Source organism: Panulirus ornatus, chromosome 12, assembly GCF_036320965.1.
Source record: "Panulirus ornatus isolate Po-2019 chromosome 12, ASM3632096v1, whole genome shotgun sequence".
Classification (NCBI taxonomy): domain Eukaryota; kingdom Metazoa; phylum Arthropoda; class Malacostraca; order Decapoda; family Palinuridae; genus Panulirus; species Panulirus ornatus.
The window spans coordinates 37400524-37422889 of NC_092235.1; the positions used below are offsets into that span (position 1 = coordinate 37400524).

The window sequence follows — 22366 nt, forward strand, 5'->3', positions numbered from 1 at the left end:
GTGACTTAGTTTGGTAACATGTGTGAAAGAGGAACGTTGAGAGCAAATGTGAATAAGAGCAAGGTTATTAGGTACAATAGGGTTGAGGGTCAAGTCAACTGGGAGGTAAGTTTGAATGGAGAAAAACTGGAGGAAATGAAGTGTTTTAGATATCTGGGAGTGGCTTTGGCAGCGGATGGAACCATGGAAGCGGAAGTGAGTCATAGGGTGGGGGAGGAGGCGAAAATTCTGGGAGCGTTGAAGAATGTGTGGAAGTCGAAAACTTTATCTCGGAAACCAAAAACTGGTATATTTGAAGGAATAGTGGTTCCATCAGTGTTGTATGGTTGCGAGGCGTGGGCTATGGATAGAGTTGTGCGCAGGAGGGTGGATGTACTGGAAATGAGATGTTTCAGGACAATATTTGGTGTGAGGTGGTTTGATCGAGTAAGTAATAATAGGGTAAGAGAGATGTGCGGTAATAAAGAGTGTGGTTGAGAGAGCAGAAGAGGGTGTTTTGAAATAGTTTGGTCACATGGAGAGAATGAGTGAGGAGAGATTGACCAAGAGGATATATGTGTCAGAGGTGGAGGGAACGAGGAGAAGTGGAAGACCAAATGGAGGTGGAAAGATGGCGTGAAAAAGATTTTGAGTGATCGCGGCCTGAAGATGCAGGAGGGTGAAAGGCATGCAAGGAATACAGTGAATTGGAACGATATGGTATACCGGGGTCGACGTGCTGTCAATGGATTGAACCAGGGCATGTGAAGCGTCTGGGGTGAAGCATGGATCGTTCTGTGGGGCCTGGATGTGGAAAGGGAGTTGTGGTTTCGGTGCATTATTACATGACAGCTAGAGACTTAGTGTGAACGAATATGGCCTTCATTGTTTTTCCTAGCGCTACCTCGCACACATGAGGGGGGAGGGGGTTGTTATTTCATGTGTGGTGGGGTGGCGATGGGAATTAATAAGGGCAGACAGTATGATTAAGTACATGTGTATATATGTATATGTTTGTGTGTTTATATATATATGTATGTATACGTTGAGATTTATAGGTATTCATATTTGCGTGTGTGGACGTGTATGTATGTATATGTGTATGTGGGTGTGTTATGCCATTCTTTCGTCTGTTTCCTTGTGCTACGTCGCTAACGCGGGAGACAGCGACAGAGCAAAATAAATAAAGTATAATATATATATATATATATATATATATATATATATATATATATATATATATATATGTATATATATATATATATATATATATATATATATATATATATTTTTTTTTTTTTTTTATTTATTTATTTTGCTTTGTGGCTGTCTCCCGCGTTTGCGAGGTAGCGCAAGGAAACAGACGAAAGAAATGGCCACTATATATATATATATATATATATATATATATATATATATATATATATATATATATATATATATATATGTCTGTGTATGTATATGTGCGTGTGTGGACGTGCATTTATATAAATGTGTATGCGGGTGGGTTGGGCTATTCTTCTTCTGTTTCCTTGTGCAACCTCGCGGGAGACGGCGATTAAGTATAATATATATATACATATATATATATATATACATCATACAAACCTCCAACAGACAGGATCGAACCCGGGACCCCTCTGTAAAAGGCGGGAATGCTACCGGTAGGCTATGGGCCTGGCTAATAGGAAATAACCATTCGAATACTATGTACTCGAATACCCTTCGTCTCACCTTGGTGGGCAACGGGGTCTACATCGATCATTTCCCAACAGGCGCACATATCCAGCAGATAGCATTTTACCGAACCTAACTGTACAACGCGGAGGTAAATGAATACGAACATAATGCATAGAAACGCGCACCTTCATAAAACATGCAAACCTCCAACAGTGGTAGCATTACCGCCTGTGGCACAGGGGTCCCGTGTTCGATCCTGGCTGTTGGAAGTTTGTATGTTCTATGAAGGTGGAAGTTCTTATGCACTTTGGATGGTATTGCAGGGGAATTTATCAAAAAAGGGGTTGACTGTATTGTTGACTGATTGTTAAGGTTATTTAATGCATGTATGACTCATGGTGAGGTGCCTGAGGATTGGTGGAATGCTTTCATAGTGCCATTGTACAAAGGCAAAGGGGATAAAAGTGAGTGCGCAAATTACAGAGGTATAAGTTTGTTGAGTATTCCTGGTAAATTATATGGGAGGGTATTGATTGAGAGGGTGAAGGCATGTACAGAGCATCAGATTAGGGAAGAGCAGTGTGGTTTCAGAAGTGGTAGAGGATGTGTGGATCAGATGTTTGCTTTGAAAAACGTGTGAGAAATACTTAGAAAAGCAAATGGATTTGTATGTAGCATTTATGGATCTGGAGAAGGATTATGATAGAGTTGATAGAGATGCTCTGTGGAAGCTATTAAGAATATATGGTGTGGGAGGCAAGTTGTTAGAAGCAGTGAAAAGTTTTTATAGAGGATGTAAGGCATGTGTACGTGTAGGAAGAGAGGAAAGTGATTGGTTCTCAGTGAATGTAGGTTTGCGGCAGGGATTTGTGATGTCTCCATGGTTGTTTAATTTGTTTATGGATGGGGTTATTATGGAGGTGAATGCAAGAGTTTTGGAAAGAGGGGCAAGTATGAAGTCTGTTGTGGATGAGACAGCCTGGGAAGTGCGTCCGTTGTTGTTCGCTGATGATACAGCGCTGGTGGCTGATTCGTGTGAGATACTGCAGAAGCTGGTGACTTATTTTGGTAAAGTGTGTGAAAGAGGAAAGCTGAGAGTAAATGTGAATAAGAGCAAGGTTATTAGGTACAGTAGGGTTGAGGGTCAAGTCAACTGGGAGGTGAGTTTGAATGGAGCAAAATTAGAGGAAGTGAAATGTTTTAGATATCTGGGAGTGGCTTTGGTAGCGGATGGAACCATGGAAGCGGAAGTGAATCATAGAGTGGTGGAGGGGGCGAAAGTTCTGGGAGCGTTGAAGAATGTGTGGAAGTCGAGAACATTATCTCGGAAAGTAAAAATGGGTATGTTTGAAGGAATAGTGGTTCCAACAATGTTATATGGTCGCGAGGCGTGGACTATGGATAGAGTTGTGCGGAGGAGGGTGGATGTGCTGGAAATGAGATGTTTGAGGACAATATGTGGTGTGAGGTGGTTTGATCGAGTAAGTAATGATAGGATAAGAGAGATGTGTGGTAATAAAAAGAGTGTGTTTGAGAGAGGAGAAGAAGGTGTTTTGATATGGTATGGTCGCATAGAGAGAATGAGTGAGGAAAGATTGACCAAGAGGATATATGTGTCAGAGGTGGAGGGAACGAAGAGAAGTGGGAGACCAAATTGGAGGTGGAAAGATGGAGTGAAAAAGATTTTGAGTGATCGCGGCCTGAACATGCAGGAGGGTGAAAAGCGTGCAAGGAATAGAGTGAATTGGATCGATGTGGTATACCGGGGTTGACGTGCTGTCAGTGGATTGAATCAGGGCATGTGAAGCGTCTGGGGTAAACCATGGAAAGCTGTGTAGGTATGTATATTTGTGTGTGTGGACGTATGTATATACATGTGTATGGGGGTGGGTTGGGCCATTTCTTTCGTCTGTTTCATTGCGCTACCTCGCAAACGCGGGAGACAGCGACAAAGCAAAAAAAAAAGCAAAAAAAAAATATATATCTATCTATCTACCTATATATATATATATATATATATATATATATATATATATATATATATATATATATATATATATATATATATATATATATATATATATATATATATATATATAAAATATATATATATATATATATATATATATATATATATATATATATATATATATATATATATATATATATATATATATATATATATATATATATATATATATATATAAAATATATATATATATATATATATATATATATATATATATATATATATATATATATATATATATATATATATATATATATATATATATATATATATATATATAAAATATATATATATATATATATATATATATATATATATATATATATATATATATATATATATATATATATATATATATATATATATATATATATATTTTTTTTTTTTTTTTTTTCTTGCTTTGTCGCTGTCTCCCGCGTTTGCGAGGTAGCGCAAGGAAACAGACGAAAGAAATGGCCCAACCCACCCCCATACACATGTATATACATACGTCTACACACGCAAATATACATACCTACACAGCTTTCCATGGTTTACCCCAGACGCTTCACATGCCTTGATTCGATCCACTGCCAGCACGTCAAACCCGGTATACCACATCGCTCCAAATCACTCTATTTCTTGCCCTCCTTTCACCCTCCTGCATGTTCAGGCCCCGATCACACAAAATCTTTTTCACTCCATCTTTCCATCTCCAATTTGGTCTCCCTCTTCTCCTCGTTCCCTCCACCTCCGACACATATATTCTCTTGGTCAATCTTTCCTCACTCATTCTCGCGATGTGCCCGAACCATTTCAAAACACCCTCTTCTGCTCTCTCAACCACGCTCTTTTTATTTCCACACATCTCTCTTACCCTTACGTTACTTACTCGATCAAACCACCTCACACCACATATTGTCCTCAAACATCTCATTTCCAGCACATCCATCCTCCTGCGCACAACTCTATCCATAGCCCACGCCTCGCAACCATACAACATTGTTGGAACCACTATTCCTTCAAACATACCCAATTTTACTTTCCGAGATAATGTTCTCGACTTCCACACATTCTTCAAGGCTCCCAGAATTTTCGCCCCCTCCCCCACCCTATGATCCACTTCCGCTTCCATGGTTCCATCCGCCGCCAGATCCACTCCCAGATATCTAAAACACTTCACTTCCTCCAGTTTTTCTCCATTCAAACTCACCTCCCAATTGACTTGACCCTCAACCCTACTGTACCTAATAACCTTGCTCTTATTCACATTTACTCTTAACTCTCTTCTTTCACACACTTTACCAAACTTAGTCATAGCTTCTGCAGTTTCTCACATGAATCAGCCACCAGCGCTCTATCATCAGCGAACAACAACTGACTCACTTCCCAAGCTCTCTTATCCCCAACAGACTTCATACTTGTCCCTCTTTCCAAAACTCTTGCATTCACCTCCCTAACAACCCCATCCATAAACAAATTAAACAACCATGGAGACATCACACACCCCTGCCGCAAACCTACATTCACTGAGAACCAATCACTTTCCTCTCTTCCTACACGTACACATGCCTTACATCCTCGATAAAAACTTTTCACTGCTTCTAACAACTTGCCTCCCACACCATATATTCTTAATACCTTCCACAGAGCATCTCTATCAACTCTATCATATGCCTTCTCCAGATCCATAAATGCTACATACAAATCCATTTGCTTTTCTAAGTATTTCTCACATACATTCTTCAAAGCAAACACCTGATCCACACATCCTCTACCACTTCTGAAACCACACTGCTCTTCCCCAATCTGATGCTCTGTACATGCCTTCACTCTCTCAATCAATATCCTCCCATATAATTTACCAGGAATACTCAACAAACTTATACCTCTGTAATTTGAGCACTCACTCTTATCCCCTTTGCCTTTGTACAATGGCACTATGCACGCATTCCGCCAATCCTCAGGCACCTCACCATGAGTCATACATACATTAAATAACCTTACCAACCAGTCAACAATACAGTCACCCCCTTTTTTAATAAATTCCACTGCAATACCATCCAAACCTGCTGCCTTGCCGGCTTTCATCTTCCGCAAAGCTTTTACTACCTCTTCTCTGTTTACCAAATCATTTACCCTAACCCTCTCACTTTGCACACCACCTCGACCAAAACACCCTATATCTGCCACTCTACCATCAAACACATTCAACAAACCTTCAAAATACTCACTCCATCTCCTTCTCACATCACCACTACTTGTTATCACCTCCCCATTTGCGCCCTTCACTGAAGTTCCCATTTGCTCCCTTGTCTTACGCACTTTATTTACCTCCTTCCAGAACATCTTTTTATTCTCCCTAAAATTTAATGATACTCTCTCACCCCAACTCTCATTTGCCCTTTTTTTCACCTCTTGCACCTTTCTCTTGACCTCCTGTCTCTTTCTTTTATACATCCCCCACTCAATTTCATTTTTTCCCTGCAAAAATCGTCCAAATGCCTCTCTCTTCTCTTTCACTAATACTCTTACTTCTTCATCCCACCACTCACTACCCTTTCTAATCAACCCACCTCCAACTCTTCTCATGCCATATATATGTATTTATATATATATATATATATATAAATATATATATATATATATATATATATATATATATATATATATATATATATATATATATATATATATATTTATATATATATATATATATATATATATATATATATATATATATATATATATATATATATATATATATATATATATATATATATATATATATATATATGTGTGTGTGTGTGTGTGTGTGTGTGTGTGTGTGTGTGTGTGTGTGTGTGTGTATTTCAAACAATCATGAGATGCAGTCAATTAATGTGAATCTCTAATTATCAGTTTATTCACACCCTTCTGATTGAATTCCGGAGATACTGCTACAAACCCAGGTGTCGTGGAGGAAATAAAGGTTAATAATTCTCTGATGTACAACAGTTTGTAAGAAGGGAGTCCAGGCTATCTAGAATTTCCTGACAAATAATTCAATATTGTACTTACTCCTGTAGAATGACACACACACACACACATGCTTGACTTACCACATGTCTGTCTTCTTGGTGATTGGCTCGTATAACAGGATCTCGGGGGCTGTGAGGAGAAGAGACTCCTGTTATTAACTGGCTTAGAAAAACTACTTCATACCTAGATATGAGAACATGTACAAATTTTGAGATGATTGAAAAAGCATTACATGTGGTAGATGTGTATTCATGTGTTATCATGTCTACTATCACTTGTCTGTAAAGTGTTTAGCAGAGGTTTACGTCCAAGAATTCGCCAAGACATCATCGGGGCTGGCGGGGTCGGAAAAGAAACCTGGAATCATCTGGAAGTTTGTGAACTTTTGGACAACTATTCAGGAGGTATGGTAGTGTGCTATGTTGCTCCAGGTGTGGGGGATGGAGATTAGAAGTCCATGATGATTCAGATTCATTGTGCCAAGCAACGTCATCCTCCTTTTACTGCAAAGAAGATGTCTGAGGATGGTAATATGGTGACTGATATGAGACGTTATGTTGCATATCAGTCAAGACCTGCCCATCTGACGGACTAGAAAATCACACTTCATCCCACAACCAGTGGTGCAGTACTTGTGGAACTATCGTTTTCTATATGTTCATATCATATATCTGTATGTCAGGAAACATATAAAAATGATGTTTACAAATGTATCAGTCTGCTTATATCGAGATTAGCATCTTCACTGTTGGTGGTCCAGCCATCACGGTAGAGGAGGGAAGCCAGAGCGACTTAAGGATGAAAACTACTGGCTCAGAGAACAACTTCATATATTCATCAAAGTTTAGCTCCATTCATACCACTGAACTGCACTGAACAGTAAAAGTGAAATGGTGGAAATGATTAGTATCCGCATCTGTCACTTTATCGCTATGTCTTTCTTGGTCAACTTGGAAAAAAATTACTCAATAATGTTTTAAAGAGTGAAGTAGTAGTTGCAGTCATAATAAGTGAGAAAGCAAGGTACTGTACGTAACAACTGCATATGAACCAGGAGGCGTGCACTATGCTTTATAACCAAGAGAGAAGTGTTCACATTCATGACATGGTTAGGTCGAGTAATACGTTAACCAAAGGCCGTCTCACATGTGTAATCACCCATCTATATGCTGCGGGGAAGGAGGCCCAAACTCTCGGACGTTATCTACGATCATACAACATTTTATAGCTCTTTATGTTGTCAACATTCATTAATCCCTCACAGAGTTCATTCCAACCATGGCGTCTGGTTCGTCTGTCTCCTCCACTTGCGAAGAAATATTCTCTCTCATACTATTCGCCACTTCCCGCGTTAGTGAGGCAGCGTTAAGAACAGACGACTGAGCCTTTGAAAGAAATCATCACTTGGCCCCCTTCTCTGTTCCTTCTTTTGGAAAATTGAATAAAGATGGGAGGATTTCCAGCCACCCGCTCCCTCCTCTTTTAGTGGCCTTCGACACGCAGGGAATACGTGGCAAGTATTCTGTCTCCCCCATCCCCCGGGATAAGTCTTATCAACTGGGTCAGGCCCCACCTACTTTATCTTCCTTCACCATCCTTGCTAACTTGTACTCCAGATTACAGTTGACTCAGCTCCATTGAGAGTTTTGTCTCTACAACTCCATCAGAGTTGCTCTCTCTGATACGATCTTTAAATCCAGCTCCTATCCAGTGGCGGCATCCTTTCTACATTGTTTTGCTAAACTTTCAGCCTATGTTACTTTCGAACACTTAGTTCCGGCCTCCCTGTATGGAAGTGGGAATGTTGTTCTGCACTCTGGCCTGATCCAATTTCTTGTTCTTTTGTCATTTGCCATTTGTTTCTCTCCCTTCTCTTAGTTTGTCACTCTTGACAATTTTGATGATTTGTTCTTTCTTTGCCTCCTTTTTCTGCTTCCCAGAGCACCTTTTAACTGGACAATTCAATGTCAAATAATACCTAGACAGTTCCCTAATATCGTGTCTGTATTTGCCTGATCTTGTTATTCTTTTTGACATCTTGACTTACATTTGTCAGTTCCACCTAATCAAGTAGCTAAGTGACATGTTCCCCTCTCAGGATGAAGGTCCTTGTTCACGGAATTGTGTCGAAAAATTGCACAACTTCGTTCATCCGTGTAGTTGTCCACCTTACTATTCTTCCCTGCATTCGTGCTATACCCTCATTCTTACTTTTACTCATCTCTATCTTTTTAAACGCTAACCGGCTGTCTGGAGGGACCTGTATGTCCTTAAGTCTTCCATCTACAGTACCAAATGTTTCCTAGTTTTCCCTGTATATCACTGTACAGTCTCTCTATTTTACAGCTTTATTCATTGCCCCGTTCAGTTTGTCTGCTTCAAAGTGACTAGACTCCAACTCCTCTTCAATTACTTCTGTCTTTTCAACATCTCTGGTCCACCAGACGCTCAGTTCAAGGTTGAATCACAGCCAGACGACACCATAAGTCAGGCTCCAAGTTCACCTTGCTCCTTGACTTCTTTGCAATATATATATATATATATATATATATATATATATATATATATATATATATATATATATATATATATATATATATATATATATTTATTTATTTATTTATTTATTTTGCTTTGTCGCTGTCTCCCGCGTTAGCGAGGTAGCGCAAGGGAACAGACGAAAGAATGGCCCAACCCGCCCACATACACATGTATATACATACACGTCCACACGCAAATATACATACCTATACATCTCAATGTACACATATATATACACACACAGATATATACATATATACACATGTACATAATTCATACTGTCTGCCTTTATTTGTTCCCATCGCCACCTCGCCACACATGGAATAACAACCCCCTCCCCCCTCATGTGTGCGAGGTAGCGCTAGGAAAAGACACCAAAGGCCCCATTCTTTCACACTCAGTCTCTAGCTGTCATGTAATAATGCACCGAAACCACAGCTCCCTTTCTACATCCAGGCCCCACACAACTTTCCATGGTTTACCCCAGAAACTTCACATGCCCATGCTCAATCCATTGACAGCACGTCGATCCCGGTATACCTCATCGTTCCAATTCAATCTATTCCTTGCACGCCTTTCACCCTCCTGCATGTTCAGGCCCCGATCACACAAAATATTTTTCACTCCATCTTTCCACCTCCAATTTGGTATCCCACTTCTCCTCGTTCCCTCCACCTCTGACACATATATCCTCTTGGTCAATCTTTCCTTACTCATTCTCTCCATGTGACCAAACCATTTCAAAACACCCTCTTCGGCTCTCTAAACCACACTCTTTATTTCCACATATTTCTCTTACCCTTACATTACTTACTCGATCAAACCACCTCACACCACATATCGTCCTCAAACATCTCATTTCCAGCACATCCACCCTCCTCCACACAACTCTATCCATAGCCCACGCCTCGCAACCATACAACATTGTTGGAACCACTATTCCTTCAAACATACCCATTTTTGCTTTCCGATATAATGTTCTCGACTTCCAACCATTCCTCAAGGATCCCAGAGTTTTCGCCCCCTCCCCCACCCTATGATTCACTTCCGCTTCCATGGTTCCATCCGCTGCCAGATCCACCCCCAGATATCTAAAATACTTTACTTCCTCCAGTTTATCTCCAATCAAACTTACCTCCCAATTGACTTGACCCTCAACCCTACTGTACCTAATAACCTTGCTCTTATTCACATTTGCTCTTAACTTTCTTCTTTCACACACTTTACCAAACTCAGTCACCAGCTTCTGCAGTTTCTCACATGAATCAGCCACCAGCACTGTATTCTTAAAACCTTCCACAGAGCATCTCTATCAACTCTATCATATGCCTTCTCCAGATCCATAAATGCACATACAAATCCATTTGTTTTTCTAAGTATTTCTCACATACATTCTTCAAAGCAAACACCTAATCCACACATCCTCTACCACTTCTGAAATCACACTGCTCTTCCCCAATCTGATGATGCTCTGTACATGCCTTCACCCTCTCAATCAATATCCTCCCATATAATATACCAAGAATACTCAACAAACTTATACCTCTGTAATTTGAGCACTCACTCTTATCCCCTTTGCCTTTGTACAATGGAACTATGCAAGCATTCCGCCAATCCTCAGGCACCTCACCATGAATCATACATGCATTAAATAACCTTACCAACCAGTCAACAATACAACACCCCCTTTTTTAATAAATTCCACTGCAATACCATCCAAACCTGGTGACTTGCCGGCTTTCATCTTCCGTAAGGCTTTTACTACCTCTTCTCTATTTACCAAATCATTTTCCCCAACCCTCTCACTTTGCACACTACCTCGACCAAAACACCCTATATCTGCCACTCTATCATCAAACACATTCAACAAACCTTCAAAATACTCACTCAATCTCCTTCTCACATCACCACTACTTGTTATCACCTCCCCATTAGCCCCTTTCACTGAAGTTCCCATTTGCTCCCTTGTCTTACGCACTTTATTTACCTCCTTCTAAAACATCTTTTTTTCTCCCGAAAATTTAATGATACTCTCTCACCCCAACTCTCATTTGCCCGCTTTTTCACCGCTTGCACCTTTCTCTTGACCTCCTGTCTCTTTCTTTTATACGTCTCCCACTCATTTGCATTTTTTCCCAGCAAAAATCGTGCAAATGCCTCTCTCTTCTCTTTCACTAATAATCTTACTTCTTCATCCCACCACTCACTACCTTTTCTAATCAACCCAACTCCCACGCTTCTCATGCCACAAGCATCTTTTGCGCAAGCCTTCACTGCTTCCCTAAATACATCTCATCCCCCACTCCCCTTACCTCCTTTGTTCTCACCTTTTTCCATTCTGTACTCAGTCTCTCCTGGTACCTCCTCACACAAGTCTCCTTCCTAAGCTCACTTACTCTCACCACTCTCTTCACCCCAAAATTCTTTCTTCTTTTCTGAAAACCCCCACAATTTATCAACTTCGCCTCCACAAGATAATGATCAGACATCCCTCCAGTTGCACCTCTCAGCACATTAACATCCAAAAGTCTCTCTTTCGTGCGTCTATCAATTAACACGTAATCCAATAATGCTCTCTGGCCATCTCTCCTATTTACATACGTATACTTATGTATATCTCGCTTTTTAAAACAGGTATTCCCAATCAACAGTCATTTTTCAGCACATAAATCTACAAGCTCTTCACCATTTCCATTTACAACACTGAACACTCCATGTATACCAATTATTCCCTCAACTACCACATTACTCACCTTTGCATTCACCCATCACTATAACCCGGTCTTGTGCATCAAAACCACTAACACACTCAATCAACTGCTCCCAAAACACTTGCCTCTCATGATCTTTCTTCTCATGCCCAGGTGCATATGCACCAATAATCACCCATCTCTCTCCATCAACTTTCAGTTTTACACATATCAATCTAGAATTTACTTTCTTACACTCTATCACATACTCCCACAACTCCTGATTCAGGAGTAGTGCTACTCCTTCCCTTGCTCTTGTCCTCTCACTAACCCCTGACTTTACTCCCAAGACATTCTCAAACCACGCTTCCCCTTTACCCTTGAGCTTCGTTTCACTCAGAGCCAAAACATCCAGGTTCCTTTCCTCAAACATACTACCTATCTCTCCTTTTTTCTCATCTTGGTTACATCCACACACATTTAGGCACCCCAATCAGAGCCTTCGAAGGGGATAAGCACTCCTCGCGTGACTACTTCTTCTGTTTCCCCTTTTAGAAAGTTAAAATACAAGGAGGGGAGGGTTTCTGGCCCCCCGCTCCCGTCCCCTTTAGTCGCCTTTTACGACACGTGAGGAATGCGTGGGAAGTATTCTTTCTCCCCTGTCCCCAAGGATAATATATATATATATATATATATATATATATATATATATATATATATATATATATATATATATATATATATATATATATATATATAAATATAAAAATATATATAAATATAAATATAAATATATATATATATATATATATATATATATATATATATATATATATATATATATATATATATATATATATATATATATATATATATATATTATATATATATATATATATATTTTTTTTTTTCTTTTTTTTTTTTGCTTTGTCGCTGTCTCCCGCGTTTGCGAGGTAGCGCAAGGAAACAGACGAAAGAAATGGCCCAACCCACCCCATACACATGTATATACATACGTCCACACACACGCAAATATACATACCTACACAGCTTTCCATGGTTTACCCCAGACGCTTCACATGCCTTGATTCAATCCACTGACAGCACGTCGACCCCGGTATACCACATCGCTCCAATTCACTCTATTCCTTGCCCTCCTTTCACCCTCCTGCATGTTCAGGCCCCGATCACACAAAATCTTTTTCACTCCATCTTTCCACCTCCAATTTGGTCTCCCTCTTCTCCTCGTTCCCTCCACCTCCGACACATATATCCTCTTGGTCAATCTTTCCTCACTCATTCTCTCTATGTGACCAAACCATTTCAAAACACCCTCTTCTGCTCTCTCAACCACGCTCTTTTTATTTCCACACATCTCTCTTACCCTTACGTTACTTACTCGATCAAACCACCTCACACCACACATTGTCCTCAAACATCTCATTTCCAGCACATCCATCCTCCTGCGCACAACTCTATCCATAGTCCACGCCTCGCAACCATACAACATTGTTGGAACCACTATTCCTTCAAACATACCCATTTTTGCTTTCCGAGATAATGTTCTCGACTTCCACACATTCTTCAAGGCTCCCGGAATTTTCGCCCCCTCCCCCACCCTATGATCCACTTCCGCGTCCATGGTTCCATCCGCTGCCAGATCCACTCCCAGATATCTAAAACACTTCACTTCCTCCAGTTTTTCTCCATTCAAACTCACCTCCCAATTGACTTGACCCTCAACCCTACTGTACCTAATAACCTTGCTCTTATTCACATTTACTCTTAACTTTCTTCTTTCACACACTTTACCAAGAGATTAAGAATATATGGTGTGGGAGGCAAGTTGTTAGAAGCAGTGAAAAGTTTTTATCGAGGATGTAAGACATGTGTACGTGTAGGAAGAGAGGAAAGTGATTGGTTCTCAGTGAATGTAGGTTTGCGGCAGGGGGGTGTGATGTCTCCATGGTTCTTGAATTTGTTTATGGATGGGGTTGTTAGGGAGGTGAATGCAAGAGTTTTGGAAAGAGGGGCAAGTGTGAAGTCTGTTGGGGATGAGAGAGCTTGGGAAGTGAGTCAGTTGTTGTTCGCTGATGATACAGCGCTGGTGGCTGATTCATGTGAGAAACTGCAGAATCTGTTGACTGAGTTTGGTAAAGTGTGTGAAAGAAGAAAGTTAAGAGTAAATGTGAATAAGAGCAAGGTTATTAGGTACAGTAGGGTTGAGGGTCAAGTCAATTGGGAGGTAGGTTTGAATGGAGAAAAACTGGAGGAAGTAAAGTGTTTTAGATATCTGGGAGTGTATCTGGCAGCGGATGGAACCATGGAAGCGGAAGTGAATCATAGGGTGGGGGCGGGTGCGAAAATTCTAGGAGCCTTGTAGAATGTGTGGAAGTCGAGAACATTATCTCGGAAAGCAAAAATGGGTATGTTTGAAGGAATAGTGGTTCCAACAATGTTGTATGGTTGCGAGGCGTGGTCTATGGATAGAGTTGTGTGCAGGAGGGTGGATGTGCTGGAAATGAGATGTTTCAGGACAATGTGTGGTGTGAGGTGTTTTGATCGAGTAAGTAATGTAAGGGTAAGAGAGCTGTGTGGAAATAAAAAGAGCGTGGTTGAGAGAGCAGAAGAGGGTTTTTTGAAATGGTTTGGGCACATGGAGAGAATGAGTGAGGAAAGATTGACCAAGAGGATATATGTGTCGGAGGTGGAGAGAACGAGGAGCAGTGGGAGACCAGGTTGGAGGTGGAAAGATGGAGTGAAAAAGATTTTGAGTGATCGGGGCCTGAACATGCAGGAGGGTGAAAGGAGGGCAAGGAATAGAGTGAATTGGATTGATGTGGTATACCGGGGTTGACAGGCTGTCAGTGGATTGAATCAGGGCATGTGAAGCGTCTGGGGTAAACCATGGAAAGTTGTGTGGGGCCTGGATGTGGAAAGGGAGCTTTGGTTTCGCGCATTATTACACGACAGCTAGAGACTGAGTGTGCACGAATGGGGCCTTTGTTGTCTTTTCCTAGCTGTTGTATGGTTGCGAGGCGTGGTCTATGGATAGAGTTGTGCGCAGGAGGGTGGATGTGCTGGAAATGAGATGTTTCAGGACAATGTGTGGTGTGAGGTGTTTTGATCGAGTAAGTAATGTAAGGGTAAGAGAGCTGTGTGGAAATAAAAAGAGCGTGGTTGAGAGAGCAGAAGAGGGTTTTTTGAAATGGTTTGGGCACATGGAGAGAATGAGTGAGGAAAGATTGACCAAGAGGATATATGTGTCGGAGGTGGAGAGAACGAGGAGCAGTGGGAGACCAGGTTGGAGGTGGAAAGATGGAGTGAAAAAGATTTTGAGTGATCGGGGCCTGAACATGCAGGAGGGTGAAAGGAGGGCAAGGAATAGAGTGAATTGGATTGATGTGGTATACCGGGGTTGACAGGCTGTCAGTTGATTGAATCAGGGCATGTGAAGCGTCTGGGGTAAACCATGGAAAGTTGTGTGGGGCCTGGATGTGGAAAGGGAGCTGTGGTTTCGCGCATTATTACACGACAGCTAGAGACTGAGTGTGCACGAATGGGGCCTTTGTTGTCTTTTCCTAGCGCTACCTCGCACACATGAGGGGGTAGAGGGATGGTATTCCATGTGTGGCGAGGTGGCGATGGGAATGAATAAAGGCAGACAGTGTGAATTGTGTGCATGGGTATATATGTATGTGTCTGTGTGTGTATATATATGTGTACATTGAGATGTATAGGTATGTATATTTGCGTGTGTGGACGTGTATGTATATACATGTGTATGGGGGTGGGTTGGGACATTTCATTCGTCTGTTTCCTTGCGCTACCTCGCAAACGCGGGAGACAGTGACAAAACAAAATAAAATAAATAAATAAATATATATACATACATATATATATATATATATATATATATATATATATATATATATATATATATATATATATATATATATATATATATATATATATATATATATATATATATATATATATCTGATGCTCTGTACATGCCTTCACCCTCTCAATGAATACCCTCCCATATAATTTACCAGGAATACTCAACAAACTTATACCCTGTAATTTGAGCACTCACTCTTATCCCCCCTGCCTTTGTACAATGGCACTATGCACGCATCCCGCCAATCCTCAGGCACCTCACCATGAGTCATACATACATTAAATAACCTTACCAACCAGTCAACAATACAGTCACCCCCTTTTTTAATAAATTCCACTGCAATACCATCCAAACCTGCTGCCTTGCCGGCTTTCATCTTCCGGAAAGCTCTTACTACCTCTTCTCTGTTTACCAAATCATTTTCCCTAACCCGCTCACTTTGCACACCACCTCGACCAAAACACCCTATATCTGCCGCTCTATCATCAAACACATTCAACAAACCTTCAAAATACTCACTCCATCTCCTTCTCACATCACCACTACTTGTTATTACCTCCCCATTTGCACCCTTCACTGAAGTTCCCATTTGCTCCCTTGTCTTACGCACTTTATTTACCTCCTTCCAGAACATCTTTTTATTCTCCCTAAAATTTAATGATACTCTCTCACCCCAAGTCTCATTTGCCCTTTTTTTCACCTCTTGCACCTTTCTCTTGACCTCCTGTCTCTTTCTTTTGTACATCTCCCACTCAATTACATTTTTTCCCTGCAAAAATCATCCAAATGCCTCTCTCTTCTCTTTCACTAATACTCTTACTTCTTCATCCCACCACTCACTACCCTTTCTCATCAACCCACCTCCCACTCTTCTCATGCTACAAGCATCTTTTGCGCAATCCATCACTGATTCCCTAAATACATCCCATTCCTCCCCCACTCCCCTTACTTCCATTGTTCTCACCTTTTTCCATTCTGTACTCAGTCTCTCCTGGTACTTCCTCACACAAGTCTCCTTCCCAAGCTCACTTACTCTCACCACCCTCTTCACCCCAACATTGGGGAAGAGCAGTGTGGTTTCAGAAGTGGTAGAGGATGTGTGGATCAGGTGTTTGCTTTGAAGAATGTATGTGAGAAATACTTAGAAAAGCAAATGGATTTGTATGTAGCATTTATGGATCTGGAGAAGGCATATGATAGAGTTGATAGAGATGCTCTGTGGAAGGTATTAAGAATATATGGTGTGGGAGGCAAGTTGTTAGAAGCAGTGAAAAGTTTTTATCGAGGATGTAAGGCATGTGTACGTGTAGGAAGAGAGGAAAGTGATTGGTTCTCAGTGAATGTAGGTTTGCGGCAGGGGTGTGTGATGTCTCCATGGTTGTTTAATTTGTTTATGGATGGGGTTGTTAGGGAGGTGGATGCAAGAGTTTTGGAAAGAGGGGCAAGTATGAAGTCTGTTGGGGATGAGAGAGCTTGGGAAGTGAGTCAGTTGTTGTTCGCTGATGATACAGCGCTGGTGGCTGATTCATGTGAGGAACTGCAGAAGCTGGTGACTGAGTTTGGTAAAGTGTGTGAAAGAAGAAAGTTAAGAGTAAATGTGAATAAGAGCAAGGTTATTAGGTACAGTAGGGTTGAGGGTCAAGTCAATTGGGAGGTGAGTTTGAATGGAGAAAAACTGGAGGAAGTGAAGTGTTTTAGATATCTGGGAGTGGATCTGGCAGCAGATGGAACCATGGAAGCGGAAGTGGATCATAGGGTGGGGGAGGGGGCGAAAATTCTGGGAGCCTTGAAGAATGTGTGGAAGTCGAGAACATTATCTCGGAAAGCAAAAATGGGTATGCTTGAAGGAATAATGGTTCCAACAATGTTGTATGGTTGCGAGGCGTGGGCTATGGATAGAGTTGTGCGCAGGAGGATGGATGTGCTGGAAATGAGATGTTTGAGGACAATGTGTGGTGTGAGGTGGTTTGATCGAGTAAGTAACGTAAGGGTAAGAGAGATGTGTGGAAATAAAAAGAGCGTGGTTGAGAGAGCAGAAGAGGGTGTTTTGAAATGGTTTGGGCACATGGAGAGAATGAGTGAGGAAAGATTGACCAAGAGGATATATGTATCGGAGGTGGAGGGAACGAGGAGAAGAGGGAGACCAAATTGGAGGTGGAAAGATGGAGTGAAAAAGATTTTGTGTGATCGGGGCCTGAACATGCAGGAGGGTGAAAGGAGGGCAAGGAATAGAGTGAATTGGAGCGATGTGGTATACCGGGGTTGACGTGCTGTCAGTGGATTGAATCAAGGCATGTGAAGCGTCTGGGGTAAACCATGGAAAGCTGTGTAGGTATGTATATTTGCGTGTGTGGACGTATGTATATACATGTGTATGGGGTGGGTTGGGCCATTTCTTTCGTCTGTTTTCTTGCGCTACCTCGCAAACGCGGGAGACAGCGACAAAGCAAAAAAAAAAAAAAAAAAAAAAAATATATATATATATATATATATATATATATATATATATATATATATATATATATATATATATATATATATATATATATATATATATATATATATATATATATGAATATGTGTTTGTGTGTTTAGATAAATACATGTAGGTGTAAACAAATGTGTGCATGTGGACCTGACGTTTTGTGCGTGTAAATGTGTAAATCTTTGCGTGTAGACGTGTTTATGTACGTGTATCATTGTGCGTGAGGGATGACTGCTTTCCTGCTTCGATATTCCAGCCTGGAGAGCCTCAAGTATGTTTACAGATGCCTGGCACTACATTAGGTATGTGATCCTCATGACGCATAAGTGCGTCCTCTGGTGATCAAGTTTGTGTTACTTGAGTGGATGAAGATATCTGAAAGAGTTTCTCTGCGAGCAAGTGCACTGATCAGTGAGGACTGTACTGTGTCAGTATTTTTCTTAATTTATCTATACCATTTGTGTAAAGTGTGACGAGTGTAGACAAAAATCACAAAGGAGAAGGCTAATCAGTGCGACCCGTGACCCAGGTTTCATTTGTACGACGGATCAGTTGACACTTGCTAGCATTGGAAGACATCGAAGCTAACTGCTTTGTGGAGTAGACTCCCGAATACTTACTGACGACTCCCTCTAGATACTGACAGAGAGAGAGAGAGAGAGAGAGAGAGAGAGAGAGAGAGAGAGAGAGAGAGAGAGAGAGAGAGAGAGAGAGAGAGAGAGAGAGAGAGAGAGAGATAATGGAGGGTGGCTGAGTGTAACAGGCAAAATTCAAGTACTGTGTTGTTAGGTTTGCAGACCTTCTCCCCACCGTTGGCCGTCACCATCACACCTGCCAAAAATAGAAGTAAACACAGTTTATACAGACTACAATGACAGCATCAAGTGGACGACGTTCCTCGCCAAGAGTAACCGGACAGTGGTTGTTACTGAAGTGTACGAAGACAATACGTACTATAACAACACGCGCACATCAACGACGCCACGCTAATATAAATTACCCTGATATTAAGTCAAAATAAGATATCCTAACCATATAAATCATATCAATCATTCGACAAGTTCAGCTTTGGTCAGATTGTACCAACATAAGCATCCAGAAACTGACCGATATGTTCAGGCTTGCTCAGTCTCGACACCCTGACTTGCCCATTCTACACTTTCAAACTTACTCACTAGACTTTATGTACATATATATATATATATATATATATATATATATATATATATATATATATATATATATTTTTTTATACTATTCGCCATTTCCCGCGTTAGCAAGGTAGCGTTAAGACCAGAGGACTGAGCCTTTCAGGGAATATCCTCACTTGGCCCCCTCCTCTGTTCCTTCATTAGGAAAACTAAAAAAGAGAGGGGAGGATTTCCAGCCCCCCGCTCCCTTCCCTTTTAGTCGCCTTCTACGACACGCAGGGAATACGTGGGAAGTATTCTTAATCCTCTATCCCCAGGGATAATATATATATATATATATATATATATATATATATATATATATATATATATATATATATATATATATATATATATATAATATATATATATATATATATATATATATATATATATATATATATATATATATATATATATATATATATATATATATATTGTTATATTTTGCTTTGTCGCAATCTCCCGCGTTAGCGAGGTAGCGCAAGGAAACAGACGAAAGAATGGCCCAACACACCCACATACACATGTATATACATACACGTCCACACACGCAAGTATACATACCTATACATCTCAATGTATACATATATATACACAGGGACATATACATATATACACATGTACATAATTCATACTGTCTGCCTTTATTCATCCCATCGCGACCTCGCCACACATTGAATAACAACCCTCTCCCCCCCTCATGTGTGCGAGGTAGTGCTAGGAGAAGACAACAAAGGGCACATTCGTTCACACTCATTCTCTAGCTGTCATGTAATAATGCACCGAAACCACAGCTCCCTTTCCATATCCAGACCCACAGAACTTTCCATGGTTTACACCAGAAACTTCACATGCCCTGGTACAATCCATTGACAGCACGTCGACCCCGGTATATCACATCGTTCCAATTCACTCTATTCCTTGCACACCTTTCACCCTCCTGCATGTTCAGGCCCCGATCACTCAAAATCTTTTTCAATCCATCTTCCCACCTCCAATTTGGACTCCCACTTCTCCTCGTTCCCTCCATCTCTAACACATATATCCTCTTGGTCCATCTTTCCTCACTCATTCTCTCCCTGTGACCAAACCATTTCAAAACACCCTCTTCTGCTCTCTCAACCACACTCTTTCTATTTCCACACATCTCTCTTACCCTTACGTTACTTACTCGATCAAACCACCTCACACTACATATTGTCCTCAAACATCTCATTTCCAGCACATCCACCCTCCTCCGCACAACTCTATCCATAGCCCACGCCTCGCAACCATACAACATTGTTGGAACTACTATTCCTTCAAACATACCCATTTTTGCTTTCCGAGATAATGTTCTCGACTTCCACACATTCTTCAAGGCTCCCAGAATTTTTGCCCCCTCCCCCACCTTATGATTTACTTCCGCTTCCATGGTTCTATTCGCTGCCATATCCACTCCCAGATGGATAAAACACTTCACTTCCTCCAGTTTTTCTCCATTCAAACCTACCTCCCAATTGACTTGACCCTCCACCCTACTGTACCTAATAACCTTGCTCTTATTCACATTTACTCTCATCTTTCTTCTTTCACACACTTTACCAAGCTCAGTCATCAGCTTCTGCAGTTTCTCACTTGAATCAGCCACCAGCGCTGTATCATCAGCGAACAACAACTGACTCACTTCCCAAGCTCTCTCATCACCAACAGACTCCATACTTGCCCCTCTTTCCAAAACTCTTGCATTCACCTCCCTAACAACCCCATCCATAAACAAATTCAAGAACCATGGAGCCATCACACCCCCCTGCCGCAAACCTACATTCACTGAGAACCAATCACTTTCCTCTCTTCCAACACGTACACATGCCTTACATCCTCGATAAAAACTTTTCACTGCTCCTAACAACTTGCCTCCCACACCATTTATTCTTAATACCTTCCAAAGAGCATCCCTATCAACTCTATCATATGCCTTCTCCAAATCCATAAATGCTATATACAAATCCATTTGCTTTTCTAAGTATTCCTCACATACATTCTTCAAACCAAACACCTGATCCACACATCCTCTACTCAACAAACTTATACCTCTGTAATTTGAGCCTGAGGATTGGCGGAATGCTTGCATAGTGCCATTGTACAAAGGCAAAGGGGATAAGAGTGAGTGCTCAAATTACAGAGGTATAAGTTTGTTGAGTATTCCTGGTAAATTATATGGGAGGGTATTGATTGAGAGGGTGAAGGCATGTACAGAGCATCAGATTAGGTAAGAGCAGTATGGTTTCAGAAGTGGTAGAGGATGTGTGGATTAGGTGTTTGCTTTGAAGAATGTATGTGAGGAATACTTAGATAAGCAAATAGATTTGTATATAGCATTTATGGATCTGGAGAAGGATTATGATAGAGTTGATAGAGATGCTCTGTGGAAGGTATTAAGAATATATGGTGTGGGAGGCAAGTTGTTAGAAGCAGTGAAAAGTTTTTATCGAGGATGTGAGGCATGTGTACGTGTAGGAAGAGAGGAAAGTGATTGGTTCTCAGTGAATGTAGGTTTGCGGCAGGGGTGTGTAATGTCTCCATGGCTGTTTAATTTGTTTATGGATGGGGTTGTTAGGGAAGTGAATGAAAGAGTTTTGGAAAGAGGGGCAAGTATGGCGTCTGTTGTGGATGAGAGAGCTTGGGAAGTGAGTCAGTTGTTGTTCGCTGATGATACAGCGCTGGTGGCTGATTCATGTGAGAAACTGCAGAAGCTGGTGACTGAGTTTGGTAAAGTGTGTGAAAGAAGAAAGTTAAGAGTAAATGTGAATAAGAGCAAGGTTATTAGGTACAGTAGGGTTGAGGGTCAAGTCAATTGGGAGGTAAGTTTGAATTGAGAAAAAC

At 40.8% G+C, this 22366-nt stretch overlaps 1 protein-coding gene across 2 annotated transcripts in view; it reads right to left on the reverse strand.

The window, feature by feature from the left end:
- Positions 1-22366, reverse strand: part of LOC139752020 (uncharacterized) — a 786065-nt gene that overhangs the window by 21835 nt on the left and 741864 nt on the right. Inside the window, exon 6 of one of the 2 annotated variants that reach the window (XM_071667797.1) lies at positions 6769-6817. The exons of the other annotated variant lie outside the window; for it this stretch is intronic. Coding sequence (XP_071523898.1) covers positions 6769-6817 — 49 coding nt within the window. The remainder of the gene's footprint in view (positions 1-6768; positions 6818-22366) is intronic. 2 annotated transcript variants of the gene reach the window in all.